This window comes from Peromyscus californicus, unplaced genomic scaffold, assembly GCF_007827085.1.
Source record: "Peromyscus californicus insignis strain IS unplaced genomic scaffold, ASM782708v3 Scaffold_21__1_contigs__length_65335640, whole genome shotgun sequence".
Classification (NCBI taxonomy): Eukaryota; Metazoa; Chordata; class Mammalia; order Rodentia; family Cricetidae; genus Peromyscus; species Peromyscus californicus.
Window position 1 is genome coordinate 38,136,789 of NW_026294514.1, and position 24,811 is coordinate 38,161,599.

Genomic DNA, 24,811 nt, shown 5'->3' on the forward strand with positions numbered 1-24,811 from the left:
AGCCTTGACCGTTCTGGAGCTGTCTGTAAGCCTAGGCTAGATTCAAATTCAGAGATCAGCCTGCCTTTGCCTCCCAAGGGTTGAGATTAGATGCATGTACTACCATACCCATACCATACCCAGCATTAAAGATTGTTTTTGAAACATTAAAAATAAAATGTCTGAATCACTTTAAAACTTAAATATGATTATAATTATAGATGAATTAATCTGTTGTGTATGTATTCACCCTTTTAGCCAGCTGATTCTGTTCACATTACAAATGATGATGAAAGATTCCTACACAATCTTATTGTAGAGGAGAAAGAGAAAGACAGCTTTACTACTGTGGTTATTACAGGAGTGCAACCAGAACATATACAGTACTTGAAAAATTATTTCCATCTTTGGACACGACAGTTAACGTAAGTAATTTGGTTCAAGAAATGTTCCTGCTTACTTTTTTTGTTGTTGTTTTGTTTTGTTTTTGAAGCAGGATCTTGCTATGTACCCCAGCTGACCTGGAACCCTTCCCATTTTCTTCCTTCCCGACTTCCAAGTATTAGCATTACAGGCATGGTACTCCACACCTGACTTAAAATTTACCCATTGCCTCCTACTTAAAGACAGAAAATAATTAGAGATGTATTGAAGTCTCTTTGGTCCAGTTTTCTTCACATTGGTACATTGTGCACTGTTCTGATGTTGATTTTTAAAGGGTTATTCATTCACTCATTCAGAAATGAAATAGATTGCTTCGTATATTGAACATTAATTTTGAAGCACAGGTTTTTTGACATGTGCTGCAGAGTGAAGAACAACTGGAGAGTTAATCATGCTCCAGTGCGATTTTCAGTCACACTGTTTGCTTCTTCCCACAGGTGTAATGTAAACTTCCATACTGTAGTTCTGGATTCTTGTTTCTCCACTGTAATCTTTTGATTCATGCCTATGTCTATATCTTCAGTGTCTACAAGAATATCTACTACATAGTAATAAATGCTTGACAGATTAACACATTTAGGCCAGTGAAATAAGAAATGCACAAGCATTCCTTAAAATGTTCCATGTTAATAATTAATAATAAGCCGGGCGGTGGTGGCGCACGCCTTTAATCCCAGCACTCGGGAGGCAGAGCCAGGCGGATCTCTGTGAGTTCGAGGCCAGCCTGGTCTCCAAAGCGAGTTCCAGGAAAGGCGCAAAGCTACACAGAGAAACCCTGTCTCGAAAAAACCAAAAAAAAAAAAAAAAAAAAAAAAAAAAAAAAAAAAAAAAAAAAAAAAAAAAAATTAATTAATAATAAATACTAAAATATTATTGTATTATTCCAATAAATCCTGATTGTATATATCTCATTCACCAAATCAGAAGATTTACTTAAGTTTTTCCTGTATCTCTAAATATTTACTCTTAGTAGATTATTTACACAGTTTTCATTTAGTCTGGAATACTGACTCTTTTTAAATGGATATATCTTCACAAAATTAATAATTAAAAATCATCCAATATTTACTCCAAAGACTTTTGTACTTAAGTCTTTATTATATACATGTACATATTAACAGAGTGTACATTTTTGTTTTTTATAGGAAATAAAATTGACTCTTAGGAATACCATTTTTTCTTGAAATTTCTGTTTATTGCCTGACATATTTATATAAGAAATTTGGATTTTCACCGGGCGGCGGTGGCACACAACTTTAATCCCAGCACTCAGGAGGCAGAGCCAGGCAGATCTCTGTGAGTTCAAGGCCAGCCTGGTCTACAGAGCGAGATCCAGGACAGGCACCAAAACTACACAGAGAAACCCTGTCTCGAAAAAAACAAACAAACAAACAAAAAAGAAAAAAAAAGGAAATTGGATTTTCTTTTCTAAGTATATAGTAGCTACCCTTTATGATTTCTTCCTACTGAAGAAATTGTGTATACAAAATAAAGAATAATATATCCTGTTTTGTTCTTTAACTTATTTTATTCTTCAGAATAGACAATAATTAAAGTATGGTCTTAAGCATTGACGATTTTGAAGAAAAATACAATGTTTTAGTGGTTTCCTGTTGCTAGAGTTTTCCTGCCTGGCCCACAGTCAGGACAAATCTCTCTCACCTGCCAGTCCCACAGCCGCTCAAACCCGACCAAGTAAACATAGAGACTTATATTTCTTACAAACTGTATGGCTGTGGCAGGCTTCTTGCTAACTGTTCTTACAGCTTAAATTAATCCATTTCCATTAATCTATACCTTGCCACGTGGCTTGTGGCTTACCGGCGTCTTCACATGCTGTTTGTCATCGTGGCGGCTGGCAGTGTCTCTCTCTCTCTCTCTCAGCCTTCCACTTCCCAGCTTTATTCTCCTTCTTGTCCCGCCTATACTACCTGCCTAGCCAATGGCCAATCAGTGTTTTATTTATTGACCAATCAGAGCAACACATTTGCCATACAGAACATCCCACAGCAGTTTCCTTTATGTTAGTATTATTTTGAAGAGTAGCTAGGGTGATAAGTGTTGTTCCCTCTGCCTTTCTCCCTTCCTCTTTCCCACCTTCTCTTTCTTTAGAGTTAGATTCTCACTGTGTATCTCAGCTGGCCTGGAACTTGCAATCCTCACACCTCTGCCTGTCAGTCCTGGGATTACAGATGTGTACTACCATGCCTGGCAAACCTAATTTTTTTTTTTTTTTTTTTATTTATGAGAAGAAATTCTGTAAATTTCTACTTGAGGAATAATCAGAAATATTTTAATTTTGTTTAACCTTTATTTAAAAAATAAGACAGCAAAGATTTCTAGTGATTTTTTATGTTTTGTTGAATTTATTAACTTCTTAAAATGTTGTTATAGATCAATTGTGTATCTGAATCTGTAAATGGAAATGTAATGCTTTGATTTCAGAGGTTATTTTACCATTGGAATATTGTTTTAAAAAATGCTGGAGTGCATGGCTAGTTAGCATAGCTTAATGGTAGATGGCCCCTTTAGCATGTGTGAGACTTTAGCATTTCATCTCCAATGATCAAGTGCTTAGCTAGGAAGTGTATTCAATTGTGGGAAAATATTTTTTTTGAAGATGTAAACTATGGTTCTGTGTTAATAAATTACAATGTTATTCTTCATTTTAGGCATATTTATCATTACTATATTCATGGACCAAAAGGAAATGAAATAAATACAGCTAAAGAAGTTGGACCTTCCAATAATATTGATATTGAAGTAAGCCAAAAGTCCACCTTAGGATATCCCAAATGATACTGAATAACAAAAGTTAGTCAGTAATTAGACAAATTTTCTCTCCTTGTTTTTTCATCAAATTTCTTTGGTTGTTTGAATACCTAATGAAGAGATGGTTCTTAGATGTATTTTTGTAGCCTTGGATACAGCCCTTGGTTTCCCTTTTATTCACTTTTCTGTGGATATGAGAATTGTGGTTGGATATAATACTTTTGAAAGCAAAGAAAGAGAGGGATATATCTGTTCATGGCATCTTATTTGTTTTTGAAAGTCTTGTGGTGCACAGAACATTTTAATACTGGGTTCTGCATTTCCTTGTCTAAACACTGAGGAATCTCATGTAAAATGTCCTTAAATGTAATATGCTTATGACTTATCTGTCCTTCAGTGCTGATTTACTCCTTTCTATTTTATTATTGTGTAGTCTTTACTGAGTTTTGATCCATGCATAAATATGTATAATTTGTTAACTGGATGATTACTTTACAAATGAATGTAGTCTTGCCTATTCTGTGGTTGGAGCTTGGCTGTGAAAAGTAAAGTTACCATAGAATTTAATTATTTCTATTTTATTTTTATTTTAGATTTCTTTGTTTGAAAAAGGAAAGACACCTAAGATTGTCAACCTAAGGGAAATAAAAGATGACATGCAGACATTGTATATAAACACAGCATCTGATAGTTTTGAGTTCAAGGCTCATGTTGAAGGAGATGGTGTGGTTGAAGGGGTTATCCGGTATCACCCCTTCTTATATGATAGAGAAACTTACCCCGATGATCCATGCTTTCCATCAAGTATGTGAATCTGATCTGTTATTTGAAAATAGAACGTTGTGATTTATGATAGTATTCTCTAAATGATTTCTAGTTGGGCTAGTAAGACTAGATAAAAGTTCTAACAGTTTTTCTTTATGTACTGTTAGTGTTTATTATAATTTTTATAACTCCTGGTAGTCTTTTGTTTTAAAAATATATTTATGAACTATCAGCATTTAACTCATATACTTGTTTTACTTTATTTTTTTTTCACAGTTTCATACTTTTATACAAATACTTAATTTTTGTGTATCTTTAATTCCAGGTTAGATAAAAGCACTTGACTTTCAGAAACTTTTAATTTCTGACAGAGTTCAATTTTTATGTGTATGCATGGTATTCCTGAATGTGTTCCCCACAGTATCTTTCTTTTATGTGTATTTATTAAATTTTTATATTTGTACAATCACATTTACTCCTGTTTTCTATTGTACTTTTTGTCTTTTTTTTTTTTTTTTTTTAATTTATTTTATGTATGCAAGTGACCTGTCTTCATGCACACCAGAAGAGGGAGTCAGATCCCATAACAGATGGTGGTGAGCCACCATGTGGTTGCTGGGAATTGAACTCAGGTCCTCTGGGAGAGCACTTAACCTTAACCACTGAACCATTTCTCCAGCCTTGTCTTACTTTTGTAAAGCTTTTTACACCTTAAGTTTTTGTTTTTTTAATGATCCTGTAGGGTTTGGCCTTTTTTTGGTTGTTGTTATTTTATATGTAATATGTCTTTGTGTGTGTGTGTGTGTGTGTGTGTGTGTGTGTGTGTGTGTGTGTATGTGTGCGCTAAGATAGGTATTTAGCTTAATATTTTCCATATAATGTTTATTTACTTAAAGCAACAAAAACAATATCCAGTGAGTTTATTGGCGATTGAGTTGAAAAAAATTTATATTTGATACAGGGTCTGACCTGTAACTAGGAAACAATTGTGTTACCTTCCATGTTGAAATTACAGCATGTACCACCATGCTGAGCTTGTGTTGAAATAATATAATACTTTAATTATCCTTAGTTTTCTGACCCACGTCCTATCTTTGTCATTCTTCTATTTTGTTATTTTAGACAAACCACTCCCTATTTTGTGTTGACATATGTAAAATGAGTTTGTTTGTTTCAGTGATTATGAGGGTTAAATGAGAAACTGAGGCTGGGTGTGGTGGTGTAGTCTATAATCCAACACTTGTGAGGCTGAACTAGAAGGAATGTTCATAGCTAGCATGGACTACATGACAAGACTGTTTTGAAAAGAGAGGGAGGGAGGGAGGGATAGAGAGAAAGCAGGGAAATTACGGTCAGTCCTTAGAATAGTGCTCAGGTGGGCTGGTGAGATTGCTCACTGGTTAACAGCACTGGCTGCTCTTCCAGAGGTACTGAGTTCAATTCCCAGCAACCACATGGTGGCTCACAACCATCCATAATGAGATCTGATTCCCTCTTCTGGAATGCAGACATACATGCAGACAGCACTCATACATTAACAAAATACATAAATAAATAAAATGAAGAAAAAAAATAAAGAATAGTGCTCAGCCATGATGTAGTACCTCAGTGCAAGCAGTGCCTGTTACTCAGTGGTTCTATCTCCTGTGAGTCTCTGATCCCCACCAAACTTGCTATGTCTGGGGTTTTGTTTTGTTTTTTGTAATCTTCTAGACAGAGTAATACAATTCTTCAAGTGATGATCAGGGAAATTCTTTTAAGACCAAAGTGGCTTGGCTTGACAAGGGCATTTTGGGAGGTGAAGGCTTTATTAATTTAGGTAGATTACTTAATGCCAATATGTGCTAATATATCAGAAACATAGTGCTTAATTTATCTGGGTATTTAAGAATGTATTCATAAAAAGCACAATACTATTGATGATTGTACTAATTTGTTCTTGATGTATGGTAGAGTATCATTTCCTGTTTGTCTGAATCCAGTCTTTGGAAACATCATAGTTTATATAAAGTTAAATTGCGTACTCTCGACTAATTTGTGTAAAATAGATGAACTTGCTGCTCTTTGACACTGTAGAGTTGCACATAAGCATTGCTAGAGGTTTTGTTTGTTTTGTGTTTTCAAGACAGGGTTTCTCTGTGAAACAGCCTTGGCTGTCTTGGAATTCCCTCTGTAGACCAGGCTGGCCTCAAATTCAGAGAGAAGAGAGAAGGCCTGCCCACCTCTGCCTCCCGAGTGCTGGGGTTAAAGGTGTGCTCTGCCACCGCCGCTGCACCGTGCGGTGCTAGCTTTGTAAAATTGCCGCAGTTGTGGTTCAGGTGCAGATTTCAAGAGCCTGTTTGTGGAGAAGAGGAAGTCACTGTAGGAAAAAAACCTTTTTTTGATGTATAATTTAAAAAAAAACAAAAATTAGAACTAACTTTAAAAGCCGAGCATGGTGGCACATGCATTTTTTTGTTTTGTTTTGTTTTGTTTTTGTTTGTTTGTTCTCTGTTTTTTGTTTTTTCGAGACAGGGTTTCTCTGTGTAGTTTTGGTGTCTGTCCTGGATCTTACTCTGTAGACCAGGCTGGCCTTAAACTCAGAGATCCGCCTGGCTCTGTCTCCTGAGTTCTGGGATTAAAAGTGTGTGCCACCGCCACCCAGCCTCGGATCCTATGAGATACCCTTTCCTTGTAAGCATGTCTTTTTTTTTTTTTTAAGATTTATTTATTTATTTATTTATTTATTTATTTATTTATTTATTTATTTATTATGTATACAGTGTCCTGCCTGCATGTTTGCCTGCAGGCCAGAAGAGGGCACCAGATCTCATTATAGATGGTTGTGAGCCACCATGTGGTTGCTGGGAATTGAACTCAGGACCTCTGGAAGAGCAGCCAGTGCTCTTAACCTCTGAGCCATCTCTCCAGCCCCCGGTGGCACATGCTTTTAATCCCAGCACTTAGGTGGCAGAGGCAGGTGGGTTTCTGAGTTGATGCTGGCCTCGTCTCCGTAGTGAATTTCAGGACAGCCAGGGCTACATAGAAAATCCCTGTCAAAATAAACTGAAACAAACAAACAATTAACAACAAGAAAGAAAAGAAAGAAATAGCTTTAAAGATCACAGTCTTGTCAGCTAGTGCGATACTCCTACTTCATACTAGATAGTATGTAGGTAATCATTTATATTAACTATGAACTCCTAAATCTTTTTAACTAAAAATTTTCTGTTGCAATTCGAATGACTGTATGCAGTATTTCTCTGAAGCAACTTTAATGTGCCCTTATAGAAATTGATGTCACAGTAGTAAAAAAATGGTCCTGCTTTATGGACATGAAAATGTTGTCTCACCCTTTTGCTATAGAATTAAGAGATGAAGAAGATGATGATGATTGCTTCATTCTTGATAAAGCAGCAAGAGGGAAGAGACCTATTTTTGAGTGCTTTTGGAATGGACGGTTAATACCATATACATCAGTTGAAGAGTAAGTTTTCATTGTTGTGGATTACATTTTTTAACCTAACCTTTTTTAATTGAAAATAGGTTTTTTTTAATATATTCTGATTACAGTTACTTCTTCCCCAATTCCTCCCAGATCCTCCCACCCGCCTGAATCCACATCCTTTCTTGTTCTTTCTCTTATTAGAAAACAAGCAGGCATCTAAAAAAAAAAAAGAAATAAAGAAAAAAAAATCAGGTAAAATTAAAAACAAACCTGAACAGAGCAAAACAATGAGTAGGAAAAGAGATAACCAAAGAAAAGGCACAAAAAACACATATAGGCACATAGACACACATATTCACACACACACAGAAATCACATAAAAATACAAAGCCAGAAACCATAATATATATATATATATATATATATATATATATACACATACATATGTATACACACACACACACACACACACACACACACATATATATATATATATATATATATGCATATTTATATGCAGAAGACCTGTAAGGTCAACAAACATTTTTGTAAATGCCTCCACAAAGCATAATGAGACAAAACAAAACCAAAAAACCTCTAAACTCCAAAAATGCCATTGAGCTCATTCTGTGTTGGCCATCTGCTGCTTGGCTTAGGGCCCGTTCTTAAGTATGGTTTGTATACCCAGTGAGACTCTGTTGGGGAAAGCTGATTTTTTTCTTTACAAATGGTTATTAATTGGAGATAACTTCTGGGTTAAGATGAGGGCATGTGTCCACTTCCCCCTCTCAGCACCGGGACCCCATCTGGCTTTCACCTGAGGTTGCATGCTGCCATGGTCTCTGTGAGTTCAGGTGTGTGTCAGTCCTACTGTGTCTAGAAGGCATTGGTGTCTTCCATTCCCTCTGGTTCTTAACTCCTTCCACCCCCTCCTTTGAAGAGTTCCCTGAGCCCTGAGGTGTTGTAGGTTGTTGTTTGACTCTTTTGGGGGGGTCCACCACCCAGCTCAAATAAATCACACACAGAGGCTTATTCTTACTTATGAATGCCCAGCCTTAGCTTGGCTTAGTTTCTAGCCAGCTTTCCTTAAATTATCCCGTCTATCTTTTGCCTCTGGGCTTTTCCTGTTCTCTAACTTCTATAAATCTTACTCTTACTCTGTGGCTTTCTGTGTAGCTGGGTGGCTGGCCCCTGGAGTCCTCCTCCTCTGGCTGCTCGATCTTCTCTCTTTCCAGATTTCTCTCTATATTTATTCTCTCTGCCTGCCAGACCCACCTATCCTTTCTCCTGCCTTGTATTGGCCAGTTCTTTATTAGATCATCAGGTGTTTTAGACAGGCACAGTAACACAGTCTCACAGAGTTAAAAAAGTGCAACACAAACAAAAATACCACACCTTAAAATATTCTACTACACTGAGGGGATGGATTTGTTGAAGACATCCCATTTAGGACTGAGCGTCCCAGAGTCCTTCCCTCTCTGCAAACTGTCCAGTTGTAGATCTTGGTATTTTGTTTCCATCTACTGTAGGAGGAAAGCAGCTCTGATGGCTGAGCATGGCACTGATGTAAGAGTATAGCAGAATGTAATTAGGAGTCATTTTATTGCTGTGTTCCTTTGGCATAACAGTAGTATTTGGTCTTTGCTTAGATCCATGACCTGTCTAGTCTCAGGTTCTAGGCCACACGAGCTGCATAAAGCATGGATTCCATCTCATGGGGTGGGCCTTAAATCCAACCAGAGAGTGGTTGGCTGCTGCTGCAGGTGTGTGGATTTATGTCTGGATCTTCAATTTGATTCCATTTATCAATATGCCTATGTTTATGCCAATCCCATGCTATTTTTACTACTATTGCTCTGTAGTACAGTTCTGTTGTTGTTGTTTTGTTTGTTTTTTGTTTGTTTGTTTGTTTTTTTGAGACAGGGTTTCTCTGTAGTTTTGGTGCCTGTCCTAGATCTCGCTCTGTAGACCAGGCTGGCCTCGAACTCACAGAGATCTGCCTGGCTCTGCCTCCAAGTACTGGGATTAAAGGCATGCGCCACCACCGCCCGCTGTAGTACAGTTTTAAATAAGGGGTGGTGATACACCCAGCAGTTATTTTTATCATCCCACTCTGAAATCTAAGGATTGTTTTAGCTGTCCTGATTTTTTGGTGTTTCCATATGAAGTTGAAAATTGCCCTTTCAAGATCTGTGAAGAATTGTGTTGGAGTTTTAATGGGGAAGTGCATCTGTAGATTGCTCTTGAATGGCTTTTTTTGTTTTTGTTTGTTTGTTTGTTTGTTTTCTATATTAATCTACTGATCCATGAGCATGGATAATCTTTCCAATCTTCTGATAGCTTCATCAATTTCGCTTTAATGTCTTCAAGTTTTTTTTTTTTTTTTTTTTTTTTTTTTGGTTTTTCCAGACAGGGTTTCTCTGTGTAGTTTTGCGCCTTTCCTGGAACTCGCTTTGTAGACCAGGCTGGCCTTGAACTCACAGAGATCTGCCTGGCTCTGCCTCCCGAGTGCTGGGATTAAAGGCGTGTGCCACCACCGCCCAGCTGTCTTCAAGTTTTTATCATACAAGTCTTTTACTTGCTTAGAGATACCCCAATATATTTTATATTATTTGAAGCTATTGTAAAAGGTTTTGTTTCCGATTGCTTTCTTGGTCCATTTGTGATTTGTATATAGGAGGTCTACTCATTTTTGAGAGTTAATTTTTTATTCAGTTACTTTGCTGAAAATGTTTATCAGTTGTGGGAATTCCCCAGTGGAATTTTAAAAAATGATTTATTTTTATTTTGTGTGCATTGGTGTTTTGCCCACATGTATGTCTATGTGAGAATGTCAGATCCCCTGGAACTGGAGTTACAGACAGTTATAAGCCATCATGTGGGTGCTAGGAATTGAACCCAGGTTCTCTGGAAGAGCAGCCAGTGTTCTTAACTGCTGAGCTATCTCCCCAACCCCACCCCTCTTCAGTGGAATATTTCAAGTCACTTGCGTAAACTTTCATATCATCTGCAAATAAAGATACTTTGACTTCTTCCTTAATCTCCTTGAGTGTCTTAATTGCTCTAGCTAAGATTACTTTAAGTACTATATTGAATATAGTACTTTTCTTTTTTGTTCCTGATTTTAGTAGAATTACTTTTAGTTTCTCTCCATTTAAACTGATGTTGGCTATGGCTTGCAGTAACTTGCCTTTATTATGTTTAGTTATGTCCCTTGTATCCCATTCTCTCCAGGAATTTCACCATGAAGGGTGATAGATTTTTGTCAAAGGCTTTTTTGGTATCCAGTGAGATAATCATTGTTGTTTTCTTTTAATTTATTCATGTGGTAGATTACATTTACTCATTTTCATATGTTAAGCCATCCCTGCATCTTTGGGATGAAGCCTACTTGATCATGGTGGATTGTCTTTTTGAATGTTCTTGGATTTGGTTTGAAAGTGTTTTGTTGAGTATTTTTGCATCTATGTTCATAAGGGAAATTTGTCTGTAATTCTCTTTCATTGTTGAATATGTCTTTTGGGTATCAGGATAACTGTGACCTCATAAAATGAATTGGGAAGTGTTCCTTCTGTTTCCATTTTGTGGAATACTTTTAGGAGTATTGACATTGACTCTTTGAAAGTCTGGTAGAATTCTGCGCTAAAACTTTCTGGCCCTGGGCTTTCTTTGGTTGGGAGACTTATAATTACTGTTTCTGTTTCACTAGCTATTTAAATTGTTTATCTGATCTTCATTTAACTTTGGTAAGTAGTACCTATTGAGAAAATGATCCATTTCTTTTAGATTTTTTTCCAATTTGATGGGAGTACAGGTTTTTAAATACGCTCTTACAATTTTGTGAATTTCCTGAGTGTCAGTCTTGGCCCATTTTTCATTCAATAGTGAGTTGTTCAGTTTCCATGAGTTTGTAAACTTTGTGTTTCTCTTGTTGTTGATATCCAGCTTTAATCTATGGTGGTCTTATAGGATTCCTGAAATTTCCATTTTCCTGTATCTCTTGGGACTTGTTTGTTTCCAAGTGTGTGGTCAGTTTTGGACAAAGTTCCATGAGGTGCAGAGAAGAAGGTATATTCTTTTGTGTTTGGGTGAAATGCAAATATCTCTTAGGTCCATTTGGTTTATGACATCAGTTAGTTCCAGCCTTTCTCTGTTTAGTTTTTGTCTGGATAACCTGACTCTTGGTAAAGGTGAAGTCTCCCACTTATCAGTATGTGAGGTCAATATGTGACTTTAGCTGTAGTAGTGTTTCTTTTATGAACTTATGGGTGCCTTCATGTTTGGTGCATAGATGTTAAGAATTGAAAAGTCCTCTTGTTGAATTTTTCCATTGAGTATGTAGTGTCCTTCCCTACCTCTTCTCGTTAGTTTTGATTTGAAATCTATTTTTGTCAGATATTAATATGGCTATGGCCAGCTTGTTTCTTAGGTCCATTTTCTTGGAATATCTTTTTCTATCCTTTTACCCTGAGGTGATGTCTATCCTTGATGTTAAGGTGTGTGTGTTTGTTTCCTTTTTTTTTTTTGGTTTTTTTTTTTGGTTTTTTCGAGCCAGGGTTTCTCTGTGTAGCTTTGCGCCTTTCCTGGAACTCACTTGGTAGCCCAGGCTGGCCTCGAACTCACAGAGATCCTCCTGGCTCTGCCTCCCGAGTGCTGGGATTAAAGGCGTGCGCCACCACCGCCCGGCTCCTTTTTTTTTTTTAAGGTAAGTTTCTTGAATGCAGCAGAAGGATGGATCTTTGTATCCATTCTTTTAGTTTGTGTCTTCTTATTGGGAAATGAGACATTGATGTTGAGAGAGATCAGTGTTTATTGATTCCTGTTATTTGTTACTATGTTGTGGGGTTTTTCCCTCTCTTTGATTTGTTGGTCTGGGATTATTTATTTCTTGGGTGTAGTTAACCTCTTCAGGCTGAGATTTTCTTTCTAGTGCCTTCTATAGAGTTGTATCTGTAAATACTAATTAAATTTGGTTTTATAATGCAGTGTGTTCCTTTCTCTATTTGTTGTGTTTGAACATTTTGCTGGATATAGTAGTCTGGGCTGGTATCTTTAACCTACTCTTTACTGACCAATAATGTTGTTCTGTTCCAGCTTTGACTGGTGTGCTCCTCCTAAGAAGAGAGGGCTTGCCCCAATTGAGTGCTTTAATAGAATATCTGGTGCGTTATTCACTAATGACAGATTTCAGGTCAGCACAAATAAACTGACATTTATGGATCTTGAGCTGAAATTGAAAGATAAGAACACCCTTTTTACACGAATTTTAAATGGACAGGTATGCCTTTTAAGTTTCAAGCTGTGAATATTAGCCAGTGATCTCTCTTAAATTAAACCAAATGTATACATTAAGTAGGTTTTTACTAATATTTCATATTTTACTAATACTATTTTACTAATATATACATATTTTATATATATTTACTAATATATTTTACTAATATTTAATATTTAGATTCATTTACTCAAAAGACTTCTGTGTTTAAATACTCAATGTTTGTTGAAATAAACATTTAAATATTTTGTGTTTGTGTGTGTACGCAAGTACACATGAAGGCCGAAGGAAGGAATCAACTCCCATAGAGCTAGACTTATAAGCAATGACCCACCCAAAGAGCAGCAAGTGCACTTAATAGCTAAGTTTTTTTCTCCAGCCAGTTTAGCCAGATTTGAATATTATATAATATATATGTGCAATATTACATAGTACCCCATCAGTGTGTGTAACCTTTATGCTTTGATATGTCAGTTAAGTTTTTTTTCCTAAGACTTTGGTGATTTAATTTTTTTTTATTTGGAGTTTTTAACTGTTCATCACAGTAAAAAAATTTTAAGTTGGTTAAACTGTGTTTGTATAAAATTTACTTGCCTGCCTTTATTAACACCCCCAACCCCACCCCCACCCCCCCCCCCCCACCCCCGTGAGAAAGTCTCATGTATGGCAGGCCTACTTCAAACCTTTTATAGCCTAACCTGGCCTTGAACTCTTGATCCTGTCTGGTCCTCCTGCCTCTTACCTCCCAAGTGCTGGAATTACATGCATATGCTGCCATGCCCCACTTTATTAGATCTTAGTATCGAGACTTTAGTATCATCTCCACTTAATATGAATATGTATAATTGTGTTTCACGGGAACTGAACATTAACTACTCTATAAGGCTTTAATAATTTTTTGTTTGTTCTTGCACATGTTGATGTTCATGTGCATGTGTGTGCCAGGGCATGCATGTAGAGGTCTGAGGACAACTTGCTAGAGTCAGTTATCTCCTTCCATTATGTGAGTTTTAAAGACGGAACTTGGGTTTTCAGGTTTGGTGGCAAGTGTCTGTACCGGTTGAGCCACCTCACTACCCCTTAACTATGCAATTTTGTCTTGCTTTGTAAGGTACCAAAGGGGGGGCGCGTATAATTATGGAATACTTTTGGCTCAAAGGTGATTTGAGATTGATCAATATTAAAATGCATGCACTGGTAATAAAACAAAATGATTTCATTGGGTAGAAGTTTTTGAAAGTTCAATAGGACTAATTGTGTACTTTCATAAGTACATACCTCAAAATCATTTACTTTGCACTACTCTTTAAGTAATGTAATGCTTAGCTGCCAAAAGTACATCACATAACAGTTTTTATAGCCTTTCATTCTTATAAGTTAAGTCATTTTAAATTTTGCTCCATTTTTCTGTATAACTTTGGCATAAAGAATGTCATAAGGAAAAGCATGCCTTAATTTTATGAAATCCCCTAAATTAGTATAGGAAAAGGTCTGGCAAGATATTTTAATGTTCATCTAGGTTTCTGACATGTGATGTGTGAAAGGAAAAGGAAATAAGTGATATTTCTAAGGCTATTTTTGTTTATCAATAACTATTTCATAGAACATTTTAATGTTTTACAGGAGCAGAGAATGAAAATTGACAGAGAATTTGCTTTATGGCTGAAGGACTGTCATGAAAAGTATGACAAACAAATAAAATTTACACTTTTTAAAGGAGTAATTACCCGTCCAGATCTTCCCTCTAAAAAGCAAGGCCCCTGGGCAACATACTCAGCAATAGAGTGGGATGGAAAAATATACAAAGCAGGTCAACTGGTAGGTTCGGCTTATGTTCAAATTAAGTTCTTAGTAGAATCGCCAACTAGTTTAGGTGTATTAGAGTTTGTCAACTACAAAAATGCTTATGTTAGTTTCTATGGAACCTCTAAAGAATGAACAAGAAACCATTTTAATATACAATTTATGATGTCTTAAAAATCTTGTTTATTGCCAAAGGCTCCATGAGCAAAGTATTATTTCTTGCATTAACTTTACTCACTTGGAGTGACAATGTTGTATTAATGTGTTGTAAAGTAATTTTTGATGTTAGGTTTTTAGTTGTTGAACAATATTTTCTGATTTTAAATGTATTGTAAACATAGCAGAGATTGAAAGTGCTTTGATCTTAGAATATTGTAACCTAAAAATGGAAACAGTAAAAGCATAAGTAAAATGATAATTTGAATGAGAAGAGAATTGTAAGGAGAGGAGAGAATTTTCTGAAGTTGGATGATGTTAGGATTTGGAAGAAGAGAGCAAACCATAACATACTTTGGGTTAAAAAGTAGCATTTGGAGCTGGAGAGATGGCTCAGAGGTTAAGAGCACTGGCTGCTCTTCCAGAGGTCCTGAGTTCAATTCCCAGCAACCACATGATGGCTCACAACCATCAATAGTGAGATCTGGTGCCCTCTTCTGGCACACAGGCATACTGTACACATAATAAACAAACAAACAAACCTTAAAAAAAAAGTAAGCCGGGCGGTGGTGGCGCACGCCTGTAATCCCAGCACTCGGGAGGCAGAGCCAGGCGGATCTCCGTGAGTTCGAGGCCAGTCTGGTCTACAGAGCTAGTCCAGGACAGGCTCCAAAGCTACAGAGAAACCCTGTCTCGAAAAAACCAAAAAAAGTAGCATTTAAATTAACCTCAAGCAGAAGCTTGGATATACTCAACAGTTGCAAATTAGAAAGACGTGTCTTCCCTCCATGACTCTGAGGGGTGCCATCATATAATTAAAGCCCTAGAAGGAGCAAGCATGGCTAAAGAATCCGAGGCCTGGGGCGTTTATGACATTTATATCAGGACAGAAGGGAGCTTGGTGTCTAGACAGTAAGGATATCTAGTGCGATGAAGGGAACTAGGAGAACTAGAGTGTCAGGAAGCCAAAAAAGGAGTTGCAAGTCAGTTTGTCAACTGCTCCATGGACTTGAGTAAATGCTTTATGGATTATCTGAGCATGGACATACATAAATAATTAGTTCTGAAAAATAGGAAACATTAAGTTGGTTGGTTTTTTCTGCTACGACATGTACATATGAATCAAAATAATTTATAGTGGTTTTTGATTTATTTTAAATTTCTGAAGCTATTGATACTACCTTTTCAAGGGAAGACATGGATTTTTTTTTTTTTTTTTTTTTTTTTTTGGTTTTTCGAGACAGGGTTTCTCTGTGTAGCTTTGCGCCTTTCCAGGAACTCACTTGGTAGCCCAGGCTGGCCTCGAACTCACAGAGATCCGCCTGGCTCTGCCTCCCGAGTGCTGGGATTAAAGGCGTGCGCCACCACCGCCCGGCAAGACATGGATTTTTTTTTTTTTTTTTTTTTTTTTATTTTATTATGTATACAGTGTTCTGCCTGCATGTATCCCTTCAGGCCAGAAGAGGGAGCCAGATCTCATTACAGATGGTTGTGAGCCACCATGGGGTTGCTGGGAATTGAACTCAGGACCTCTGGAAGAATAGTCAGTGCTCTTAACCTCTGAGCCATCTCTCCAGCCCAAGACATGGATTTTGAATGACACAATGTGACTGTGTTGGACTGAGCAATCCAGTGCTCAACTCCAAGTGCCAGGGATTATAAATAGGCCCATCACACCTGACTCATAAACAAGTCTTGAGCTAATGTATTTGATGGGAATGTTAACTTGTCAAAGTCTAGAAACACATGCTTAACTATGACATATCTGAATGGAGAAGCTCCTGTCTTAACACAGATTTGCCAGCAATAAGTGCTAAGCCTCACACATCTTACTTGCTTCATTGGTTTGAAGTCATTGTTAATGAATGTTTTTCACATGCATAACAGTTGCATAAAGTAGTTATTAAACCTGTTTCCTCTTAGAAAATATTAATCTGAGTATTTATGCTAAATGTTAGGTCAAGACAATCAAGACACTTCCTCTCTTTTATGGAAGCATAGTAAGATTTTTCCTTTATGGTGATCATGATGGAGAAGTATATGCTACAGGAGGTGAAGTTCAGATTGCAATGGTAAGAAAGCAAGTGACTGATAGTCTCTTGGCACCATCTTTATGTAAATATGGCAATAAAGATAATGGTATTTGGAAATTGGCTTGCATTTTTTCCTGTTGAATGAAGTGATGTCAGCATAGTTTTCTGTTCCATATTTAATGTTTGTATGTTTTACATATATTTATATATTTTATTAGTATAATAGTGCTTTTATAAAAGGCAAATTTTCACTATGTTCACAGACGAGTAATATCACTGGACAGAATTCTGTTCTAAGAATAAGTATCCAAGATTAAAATGTTTTTTTCCCCTTAGCTTGTTTCTTGTTATTTGGATTTTATTAGGATTATGTAGATTAAATTAAAAAAATGAAAATAGTTACTAGAGGTAAAGTTGTAAAACTGATTCTCAGGTCTAAGAGTTGTCCTCCGACCTCAAACGTGTGCCCATGCACATACTCAATACACAGACACAATAATAATAATTTTTAAAGTTAGATTCTTAAGAGTGAAAATAGTTAAGTGTAAGAATAGTTACTCGCATTTGTATACTTAATTAGGATAAAATTGATGTCTTTGAAGGAAATACATGGATTGGTTTGTTTAGTAACTAAGCAACTTAATTTAAATTGTTATCTTTGTAATGTTGGTATAAATTCTTATTCAGGAACCCCAGGCGCTGTATGATGAAATAAAAACTGTACCCATTGCAAAGCTGGATAGGACAGTTGCTGAGAAAACAATTAAAAAATATGTAGAAGATGAAATGGCAAAGTAAGTCAAATTTCAAAAAACAAACAAATAAAATTAAGAATTGCGGTTGGGCACAGTGGCACCTGTGGGGGTGGAGGCAGGCGGATCTCTGTAGTTAAAGGGTAGCCTAGCCTACATGGCCAGTTCCAGGCCCGCCAGGCCTACATAATGATACCCTGTCTCAAAGGGGAGATATATATTTCAATATATAGTATATAGTGCAATATATAGTATAATTTTTGAATGTATAAAGTACAGTTTTGGATTCAAATAATGTGTTTTAATCCAAGAATTGTAGTGCTGTTCAGTATTCTCACATGTGTTATGTGCCTTGAGGTGAACTCTTTGACATTAAATATTGAGAGTTGTAGTTAGATGGGAACATTAGAAAAAGAAATCTTATCTAAAGTGTCACATTTATTTATACCTTAACATGGGCATTTAAAGGAAATCATTTGGCGTGGCTTACAGCTAGAGGAAACTAGCACTTTCTAAGAAATAAAGAGCACTAAAAAAGAAATAGCCAATAAGGAAGAAGCAGTGTCCCCAGGACACTGAAGTGGGGCCATTGAGGACCAGTCTGAGCTATGCTGTTTGTTCTAGGACAGCATGTACTAATGTAGAGGGGGTCCTACCACCATCACTTTAAAATTAAACAAAAAAGGAAAGAAAATGAAATAGATGACATTTCTATTTTTGGATCAAGCTAATGATGTTATTTTGTCTTTAAAGGGTATACATGTACTATAAATAGAAAAATCACATCTAAGTGTTAATATCAAGATAGATTTTTATCTTGGCTTTTTATTAGACATAGTGGGATTAGGTTTAACTTTTCAAAATGTATCAATAGTACCTATCTGCTAATTTTCATATTTCTAATTAACTAAATTCACAAAACATTAATATGCTGGTTTTATAATAGGCTCCCTGATAGATTGTCTGTAACTTGGCCTGAAGGAGATGAATTATTGCCAAATGAAGTTAGGCCTGCCGGAACCCCAATTGGTACGTTTTCTAATGTTCCCTCTGTTGGTTTTGTCTTTCTTATAAAAAATTTTTGTCTACTTCTAATATATAGAAAACTATAGAATATTGAAATGTAACATGAAGATCTTCCGGACTGTTGATGGGTAATTGTGATAGCCTTTCTTTTCACTTTGGGCATTCCTGCAGGTGCACTAAGGATCGAAATACTAAACAAGAAGGGGGAAGCTATGCAGAAGCTCCCAGGGACAAGTCACGGAGGATCAAAGAAGCTGCTGGTGGAACTTAAAGTTATACTGCACAGTAAGAGTGTAGATCAGTTTGGGCCTTGAGTGACTGGATGAGAGAGATTGAATGGCTCTAATTTTTGATGACTTGAATCTGGTTAATACAGCAGATTTGGTTAAAGTTAGAAAATAGAAATTAAGGTGCATTCTTCCAAAAGGTCATGTAGGGCAACTCAACTGAGGAATAGTTGAGTGCCCAAAATTCAGGGAATAGGAGTTTTTTGTGGCTCGAGAAGAGGAATCTAATCTGCAAATGCCTATGAGTTGTTCTAGGAATTTGGAGGACATTTCCAGGAATTGGGAAAGGAGAAATGATTTGATCAAATCATACCTAGGACTTTGGCAGGGGCCGACAGATCTCTGTGAGTTTGAGGCCAGCCAGCTCTACAGAGCAAGTTCCAAGACAGCCAGGGCTACTCAGAGAAACCAAAAACAAAACCAAAAACCAAAACAAAAAACTGAAAAACCTAGGACTTTTAGAGCCGAAGTCATATTTGGAGGGAGGCGACTGCATGAAACCACAACTAGTGTGCAGCTTGTGGGTAGCCACCCTGCAGAGCCCAGCTAACTCTGCTGTAGTGAAGGGTCAACTTCCACAGCACTGCTGGGCCATTCTAAGGTCAGTACATCTATGTTATATGAGGTCTTTCAGTATGCTCGGCATAATTTAAAGTACATAGACAGCCCCTTATGGTTGTTTATTCTGGTAATCTCAGCATTGGGGAGGCTGATGCAGATGAATTATTGCAGGTTTGAGGCCACCCTGGCCTATATAGTGAGTCCCAGGCCAGCCTGGGCTACATTTTTTTTTTTTAAAGGTTTATTTATTTATTATGTATACAGTGTTCTGCCTGCAATCCGGAAGAGGGCGCCAGATCTCATTACAGATGGTTGTGAGCCACCATGTGGTTGCTGGGAATTGAACTCAGGACCTCTGGAAGAGCAGCCAGTGCTCTTAACCGCTGAGCCATTTCTATAGCCCTGAGCTACATTTTGATACCTGTCTAAAAACAAAACAAAGCCATCCAAAAGAATAAAACTTATATGGAAAACCTTGTAACAGTTTCATTATGTTCTTTGCTTGCTTGAGTTATTGCAAATTTTTTTTTTTAATTCTTAAATTTAGTCAACAGATATTTTGCTGGTAATTTTTACATCTATGTCCTTTAGGGAGATTGATCTATACTATTTTTCTGTTTGTCTTTTCCCAGTTTTGGAATCAGAGAAATATTGGCTTTATAAACAGTTTGGTAGTTTGCCTTCCTTTCTTGACATATAGAATAATTTGAGAAGCACTGATGTTAGTTCTTCTTTCAAAGTCTGGTAGAATTCATCTCTGGATCTATCTGAGCCTGGACTTATCAATCTGAAATTCTTTTCTACCCTTTAAAGTCAAGATTCAGGTTACAGGGTCAGGCATGGTAATACATGTTTTTGAGGCAGATGGACTTCTGTGAGGTAAGGACATCTGGCCAGAAAGGGCTATAGTTAAGACTCTGGCTCAAACAACAACAAAAGATCCAAACTATAACTGAGTAGAAATCTCCAAAGAGAGCTTCTTGGACTACACAACCAGCTACAGCAAGTTATGTATCTCACTGCCAATAAGAAAAGGAACCAGGAGACTGAATCAGGCCAAGGATCAAGAATGTGTGAGATTCTAGGGTATCCCCTATTAGAAAATTTGCATCTAATAATAAAAGATATCCATCAATATGGGATAAACATGAAGGTGCTTGCCAAAGGAAAATAAAAACAAAAACCAATTGTGTTAAAAAGATCAAATTCCATACTCTTCCTTCCCCTTCACTGAACATTATTACAGAGCACTAATCAACTGTAACTTGAAATTTAGAAATACAACAACAACAACAAAAAATGAATCAAGCCTAGCCTGAATACTGCCTTTCACATGACATTTAAATACTATATTAGGAAGAATGTCTTACTTTGGAGGTACTGCCTTCTAGTCCATCACTTTACCCTCCAAGTGAAAGCATTGTAATGAGCTAAATAAACTTTCATTGTTTTTGCTCATTTGTATAAGATAATAATATATAGTTTGAAGCTTCAAAGCAGTATTATAAATTGTATAGCAAATAAAGATAACTGTATTTGATGCTATTTCGACACCTCATTTTATTTTACACACAGTTTCTTTGTTTTGTTTTTTTGTTTGTTTGTTTGTTTGTTTTCGAGACAGGGTTTCTCTGTGTAGTTTTGGTGCCTGTCCTGGATCTCGCTCTGTAGACCAGGCTGGCCTCGAACTCAGAGATCTGCCTGGCTCTGCCTCCCGAGTGCTGGAATTAAAGACGTGTGCCACCACCACCCAGATCTATCTATACTCAGTTTCTTAAGGCAGTTTTTCTTTTTATTAAGCTTCAAGTGGAAATAAAGAAATCATTTCACATATCAGTCAACATGGAGGAAAATGGCCTTACTGGTTTAAAAAAATGGGTGAGTTACTCTTATTTTTGTTTATTTTTTAGGTTTCAAATTTTTATTTTATGTGTATGAGTGTTTTGCCTGCATGTATGTATGTATGTATATATACAGTGTGCTTGCCTAGTGCCTATGGAAACCAGAAGGTAGCACCAAGTTCCCCAAGACTGAAGTTATGGATGGCTATGAACCAAACCTGGTCCTTCTGCAAGAGCAACAAGTGATGTTAACTGCTGAGCCTTCCCTCCAGTCTTTACTATGCTTGCCTACCAGGGTTGACCCCTAGGATTGATCCCCATCCCCACTGTAAACAACCCACATCCATGCATGGTGGTTCATATCTGTTGTAGCTACTCAGCTAGCTCAGCAGGGAGAACCACTGGAGTGTACTGGTTCAAGAACAGGCTGGACAGTCTTGTGAAATCCCCATTTCCCCTGAAAAGAAGATCACATATAAATCAATTTCTGTTGACATGGTGTTTAATCTCTTCTTAATTTATCCAGAAAATATCCAGAAACTGGGTAATTATACATTGAAATTACAAGTGGTATTGAATGAAAGTAATGCAGATACCTATGCAGGAAGATCACTACCATCTAAAGCAATAAAATTTTCTGTTAAAGGTAAGCAAAACACTATTGTATAATTCCATCTGCTGATAGTGCCATTTTAAATTGGGAATTTATATAATTCAATAAAAGATACATAATTGAGTAAACATCTTGATTTTTAAATGACTGTAAAAGTAATTAATCGTTCGTGTTCGTTCTTAATTCTGAAGATGTCATTTAAAAAATGTATTTAGTTAGTTTTACACTTTGCATAGTCTACAGCTATTCTGATTCTTAACCCTTTGGGTGATTTCAGATGTTGGGGGATTTTCTCCCTCAGTTTTATAATTATAGGATCATTGTCATCAGCTTCTGTGTAGTCAGCCTTTTTAGTTTTGAAACATTCTATTTTCTAGGCATTTTTCTTGAAATACTTGATTTTTTTTTTAGTTTTTTGTGTTTTTTTTAATAATATCTAATATGAAAGTACTGTGTCCCCAGACATGTACACTAATTAATTTTTTTCTCCTTTACACCTTCTGCTTTTATTTATTTTACTTGAGATTACTTTAACATTCTCGAATTTATATTAAATTTTCCCATCTTGCTATATCATTCCTTGTTATTCCCTTTTTAAAGCATTGTATTCCCACTTCATGGATTGGATATCTTCGCTCTCTAGGGCTTTTTCTTGATAGTGCTTTTCCTTATTCATAGTATGTCTCACACTTGCTGGGTTGTATGCTTGCTTGTTTGCTGTGTTTACCTTACATGACATATTTGCTTACATTACAAAATAAAATACATAAAAACATGCTTTATTTCAATTATGAGAATTTTCAGGTCTTTGAGTTTTGGCTATTGAGAGTCTCGAGTGGAACCTTCCAGTCTTCTGCTAGGGAAGGTTACTGTCTGGCACCCATTGTACAGAAAGTCAGGCTGGGTATAACAGCTGAAAGGGGAGAGGTCTGACTTTTTATATATATAATCCTTCAGTTGGTTTTCCAGTTTTCAATAAACTCTTCATCCTTTCCTAGTGCTGTGTCTCTCATTCCTTAGACCTACCTCTTTTCTTCTTTGAGGATGAGGAAGACATGACTGTTCTCTGTGTTGAGGATGAGGAGACATGACTGTTCTCTGTGTTGAGGATGAGGAGACATGACTGTTCTCTGTGTTGAGGATGAGGAGACATGACTGTTCTCTGTGTTGAGGATGAGGAGACATGACTGTTCTCTGTGTTGAGGATGAGGAGACATGACTGTTCTCTGTGTTGAGGATGAGGAGACATGACTGTTCTCTGTGTTGAGGATGAGGAGACATGACTGTTCTCTGTGTTGAGGATGAGGAGACATGACTGTTCTCTGTGTTGAGGAATGGTGATTTTGGGAACTGAAGCCAATTTCAACTATTTTTCTAGTTGTGTTCCAGTTTCATAACAGCTTGAATATACTGTAGTATGATTTACTTTGGGCATTAAGGATTTGATACTCTTAGCTTCCTACGTTTGCCCATGTGTAACGTATTAGTCTACTTTTTTTGTTTGTTGGTTGGTTGTTTTGTAGAGTTAGGTCTCCTAAATATCTGTAGTATCATAATGGTCTTTTGGGGGTTCTTTTTGTTTTTTGGAGAAGTTGGAGCTGCATGCCTTTTTTAATCAGAAGGACCTCTAGAAGATTTCATGTATCTGTACACTATATTTGTGTCTAGTGCCCATATAGGGCAGAAGAAACCTGAATCCCTAGATCTGGAGTTCCAGATGGTTGTGAGCTGCCATGTGGGTGCTGAGAATTAAATCTGGGTCCTCCACCAGTGCTTTTAACCACTGAGCTTTCGCTCCATCCCCAAGGTTTTATTTCATAAAATTATTTTTTGTTCTACAAATGTACTTCATGGTATAGATTTGTTATATTTTAGTTTCCTGTTGAAACATTTATGTTGTTCCAGTTTTTTTTTTACTAAAAAACGTAAGCTGTTTTTGTTGTTGTTGTTGTTTAAATATGCTAGTTTCTCTAGGATTGATACCAAGAAATCTCAAAAACTATGTGCAGAACACTCAGCAGTAGACTTAGAATTCATTTCCCACAAGCCTATTCCATATAACCTCAACATTTACATAGTAAAATGAGTGGTTAGGCATTTTCTCTAACTTTTAAAGTGTGTGCTGCTTCTAGTCCATGTGTGTCGTCTGAAAGCCTGTTCATTTCAGTGCTTGTTTTATTAGTTTGAAGTTGTGCTTTACTTGAGTTGGTAACTGAACTACCTTGAAGGACTTATTAAAGCACAGTCTGCTGAGTGTCACTCTCAGAATATCTTCATGCATGTTTGTTTGTACTAGGGATTGGACCTAGGGCCTCATGTGTGGTAGACAAGCCCTCACCAGAGCAATATCCCCGTCATTTTCATTTTTAGACAGGATCTCAATAAGGCACCTAGGCTAGCCTAGAACTTTCTCTGTAGCTCAGGCAACTTCCTGAATATCTCTGTCAGTGGCATGGCTATTCACAGAGTTTCTGATTGGGCATATTTAAGGGTGGACTCTTAAGTTTCATTTCCAGTAAATTCCAAGGGATAGTCAAAATTAGTAGATTAGAGATCACACTTTGAGAAAAGATGGTTCATGGATAGAGTGTAAGCTCAGCTGGAGCATATACAAGGCCGAATTAGTTCCTGACACTGTATGCACATGAGTACACAGGAACATGTGTAAATAAATAGATCATTCTTTCCTTGGCTTTTAGTTCCTTATTGCATGTGTTACAGTTAGTTTCACATATATCCCTTGTTGTAAGCTCATCAAATCCATTTTTAGTTTTTGAGAACTTAGAAGTTCTTAATTAAGGGCATAATCATTCTTCATTATATTCTAATAATTTGAGAGCTTAGAAACAATTTGAAGTTTGGCGTGATGGTATACACCTATAATCTCCCCCTTAGAAGTTAGATTGGAGGATCGGCTGGGCGGTGGTGGCGCAAGCCTTTAATCCCAGCACTTGGGAGGCAGAAGCAGGCGGATCTCTGTGAGTTTAAGGCCAGCCTGGGCTACAAAGCGAGTTCCAGGAAAGGCGCAAAGCTACACAGAGAAGCCCTGTCTTAAAAATCAAAAAAAAAAAAAAAAG

The 24,811-nt window shown here is 36.9% G+C and overlaps 1 protein-coding gene across 2 annotated transcripts in view; it reads left to right on the plus strand.

The window, feature by feature from the left end:
• Window positions 1-24,811, plus strand: part of Smchd1 (structural maintenance of chromosomes flexible hinge domain containing 1) — a 143,331-nt gene that overhangs the window by 33,055 nt on the left and 85,465 nt on the right. For both annotated transcript variants that reach the window (XM_052750093.1, XM_052750092.1), the window contains exons 8-19: window positions 238-404; window positions 3,096-3,186; window positions 3,789-3,999; window positions 7,306-7,426; window positions 12,482-12,665; window positions 14,286-14,480; window positions 16,580-16,693; window positions 17,342-17,448; window positions 18,353-18,435; window positions 18,604-18,717; window positions 21,081-21,158; window positions 21,648-21,767. In XM_052750093.1, coding sequence (XP_052606053.1) covers window positions 238-404; window positions 3,096-3,186; window positions 3,789-3,999; window positions 7,306-7,426; window positions 12,482-12,665; window positions 14,286-14,480; window positions 16,580-16,693; window positions 17,342-17,448; window positions 18,353-18,435; window positions 18,604-18,717; window positions 21,081-21,158; window positions 21,648-21,767 — 1,585 coding nt within the window. The remainder of the gene's footprint in view (window positions 1-237; window positions 405-3,095; window positions 3,187-3,788; window positions 4,000-7,305; window positions 7,427-12,481; window positions 12,666-14,285; window positions 14,481-16,579; window positions 16,694-17,341; window positions 17,449-18,352; window positions 18,436-18,603; window positions 18,718-21,080; window positions 21,159-21,647; window positions 21,768-24,811) is intronic.